Source organism: Cebus imitator, unplaced genomic scaffold, assembly GCF_001604975.1.
Source record: "Cebus imitator isolate Cc_AM_T3 unplaced genomic scaffold, Cebus_imitator-1.0 Scaffold202, whole genome shotgun sequence".
NCBI lineage: Eukaryota > Metazoa > Chordata > Mammalia > Primates > Cebidae > Cebus > Cebus imitator.
In genome coordinates, this window is record NW_016107517.1 from 3,942,589 (window position 1) to 3,945,952 (window position 3,364).

The 3,364-nt window shown below is 42.3% G+C and overlaps 1 protein-coding gene across 3 annotated transcripts in view; it reads right to left on the minus strand.

The window, feature by feature from the left end:
- Nucleotides 1-3,364, minus strand: part of PDCL3 (phosducin like 3) — a 10,557-nt gene continuing 7,193 nt past the window's right edge. The window contains exons 5-6 of one of the 3 annotated variants that reach the window (XM_037745516.1): nt 3,057-3,308; nt 1-274 (exon numbers count right to left, since the gene is read on the minus strand). In XM_037745516.1, coding sequence (XP_037601444.1) covers nt 132-274; nt 3,057-3,308 — 395 coding nt within the window. In that variant the 3' untranslated portion in view covers nt 1-131. Of the gene's footprint in view, nt 275-3,056; nt 3,354-3,364 lie in introns of all 3 variants that reach the window. The other 2 variants (XM_017547932.2, XM_017547931.2) reach the window with 2 other exon arrangements.

Genomic DNA, 3,364 nt, shown 5'->3' on the forward strand with positions numbered 1-3,364 from the left:
CAAAATGTAAAGATTTAAAACATAATTTATACAAAACTAAAAATCAGAAGGATTCATTCTTGCTTTTTCCTTTTTTAAAAAATTCAGACAATTTGTCACAGAAAGTTCTGCACGTGATAGCAGCTGCAGCCTCAGTCCCCGTCGGAATCGCTGTCCCTCCACGTGGGGACAGAGCGCCGCACTGAGGACAGCAACACGTCTTCAATCTGCCTCTTAGGGTTTTCCTCCAAGTCCGTCTTAATTGCTCCAGATTCAGACAGTTTCCACTCCAACTCTACATGATAAAGAAAAAGCAAATTACCTAAGGCGCTGTGCTGCAAAGTTTCCCTCACCCTAAGTCCATCAAGCTAGTTTTTCCTAAGTGGAAAATATGGTCATCAAAATTTGGCCTGGCACAATGGCTCACTCTTGTCATCTCAACACTTTTTGGGAGGCTGAGGCAGTAGGGTCGCTTGAGGCCAGCCGTTGAAGACCACCCTGGGCAACATAGTGAGACCCTCATCTCAAAAAATTTTCAAAAATCAACCGACTAGGCCAAGTGGCTTGGCTCATGCCCGCTAATCCCAGCACTTTGGGAAGCCAAGGCGGGTGGATTGCTTAAGCCCAGAAGTTCTAAGACCAGCCTGGGCAACAGAGTGAAAACTTAGCCAGGCATGGTGCATGTGACTGTGGTCCCAGCTACTCAGGAGGCTGAGGAGGGAGGATCACCTGAGCCTGGGAGGCAGAGGTTGCAGAGCTGAGATCACACCACTGCACTCCAGCCTGGGACACAGTGAGGCTGTCTCAAAAATAAAAATAAATTAAATATAAAAATTGGCTGGGTACTGTGGTGGTACGTGCCTGCAGAGCTATGTAGCAGGCTGAGTGGCAGGATCGCTTGAGCCCAGGACTTCAAGGCTGCAGTGAGCTATGATTATGCCACTGTGCTCCAGCCTACTTGACAGAAAAAGACCCTGTCTCAAAAATACAAAGAATAAACCTATTCTCTGATGACTACAATTTCCCAGTTTGGACAACTTCCCAGGAAGGAAATCAGCATGAAAAATTTGAAGGAAGTAATTTCTACAGGCCTGCTGGCAATCTAATCATTAAATCTAATTTTAATAAACTATTCGGCCTCATGTCCAGCATCTCACTCTACTCGGGTTAATGAATAAACCAATTTTACTTAAGTCTTTTTATTTTCATCTACTTGTTTGGGAAACAGCGCCTCACTCTGTCACCCAGGCTGGAGTGCTGTGGCACAATCATAGCTCACTGTGACCTTAAACTCCTGGGATCAAATGATCCTCCCTCCCGCCCCAGTCTTCCTAGTAGCTGAAGCTGCAGGCGTCCGCACCACACCTAGAGATGATATCTCAATATGTCGCCCAGGCTGATCTCAAACTCCTGGCCTCATGCAATCCTCCAGCCTTAGCCTCCTAACGTGCTAGGATTACAGGCTTCGGCCGTTGTGCTCAGCCTAATTTTACTTGTCTTGTTCTAGTGTTCCATGAAACAGAGAATACAATGGTGGTTATTAGGGGCTGAGGGTGGAAATGGGGGATGATGGTCAAGGGTACAAACTTTCAGTTATAAGATGGGTAAGTTCTGAAGACCTCATGTACAGCGTGGTAACTACAGTGAATAATAATATATTGTATACCTGAAGTCTGCTAAGAAATAGTTCTCAAGGATTCTCACCACAGTAAGGCTACGTGAAATGATGGATGCTTAATTAGACTGTGGCAATCATTTCACACCGTGCCTCTATTAAATATCCATGTTGTGTATCTTAAATATATTAAATTGTTTTGGTCCATCATACCTCGGTCATGCTAGGGAAAAAACGTGCTCCACGAAGATGAGTAACACCGGTACTTTCAGCTCTAGCTGCTTTGTGGTGAATGTTATGCAAATTCAACTCACTTCTTAAAAAAAAAAACAAAAAAAAAAAAAAAAAAAAAAAAAAAAAAACCTAAAAAAAAAAAAAAAAAAAAAAAAAAAAAAAAGAATATCTATCTTTATATATCCACACATACATACAGAAATGTATTTAATGTTACTCTTCGCTTACACAAAGCAATTGTTATGTAAGTTCACTAGACTTTTTTTTTAAGAAATAAAAACTAACTACAATTGCATACTTCTCTCTCCTCTCATGGTACATTCAAAAGAAGTCAAAATACGATGTAAACATAGAGTTTCACTTGGCAAGAATGCCTATGGGCTGCGGTTCTCTTTCATATTCTGTGGATGTGTATGTTGATACTTCCATGTGTAACAGGTTGAAAGGAATTAAAAAAGACATCCTTCCAAGCTACAGGCAGAATTAAATAAAATTGTAATGTAATTTAAAAGCTACTGGCCGGGCCCTGGGGCTCACGCCTGTAATCCAAGCACTTTGGGAGGCCACGGCAGGGAGATAACTTGAGGGCAGGAGTTTGAGAGCAGCCTGGTCAACATGTTGAAACCCAGTCTCTAGTAACAATACAAAAATTAGCTGGGTATGGTGGTCGGCATCTATAATCCCAACTACTGGGGAGGCTTAGGCAGGAGAATCACTTGAACCCAGGAGTCGGGGGTTACAGTGAGGCGAGATTGCCCCCTTGCACTCCAGCCTGGGCAATAGAGCGAGACTTCATCTCAAAAACTAAATAAATAAATTTAAAAGCTACTAAGATAGTCAAGTGAGAATATTTCTATAGAGAAATACAAATACATATACTAACATCTCCTTGGGTTCATGTGAATTAAAGCAAAAGTGAATATTGTGATCTGAAGCTACAATTTAAAACATTCTGCTGTAGAGACAAAATATATTCCACGCCAATATAAAAAGTGTTTATGTTTAAGTCTATCATTCCTTCCTTGAACTAATAATCCATACAGCCCAGCTGTAACTGTTCCTGAGTACACAACTAAGATGAGATTAAATGTGCTCTGTCTTAACACTCACACACAGGCAGAAGTGAATTTGACCCACCATCATAAAGGAGTCCAGGAAACAGGCACTCCCTCCAACAAAAATGTACCTCCCATCTCTCACGGCCCCACCTGTCTCTGAGAGCCCTTACCATCTCTGGTCAGGTTCATGCCACCAAACACCAGAGGGCCGATAAACTGGGCCTTGATATCACCTTCCAGGTAAACAAATATCGTGGGCAGATTCCTATCAGGATAATTGGGTATGCAGGTTGTTGAAATGGCTTTGATAAACTTGACATCAGGAAACTTGCTGGCAAGTCCACTGAGGTGCTGATTTATCAGGGCACAGAAGGGAATTCCTCGTTTGTAAAGGTGCAAGATGACCCACAAGCCCTCACCGGCTTTGGTTACTTCTTGAACATAATCCTTCCCTGAGATCTCCAAAACTTCTCCAAAT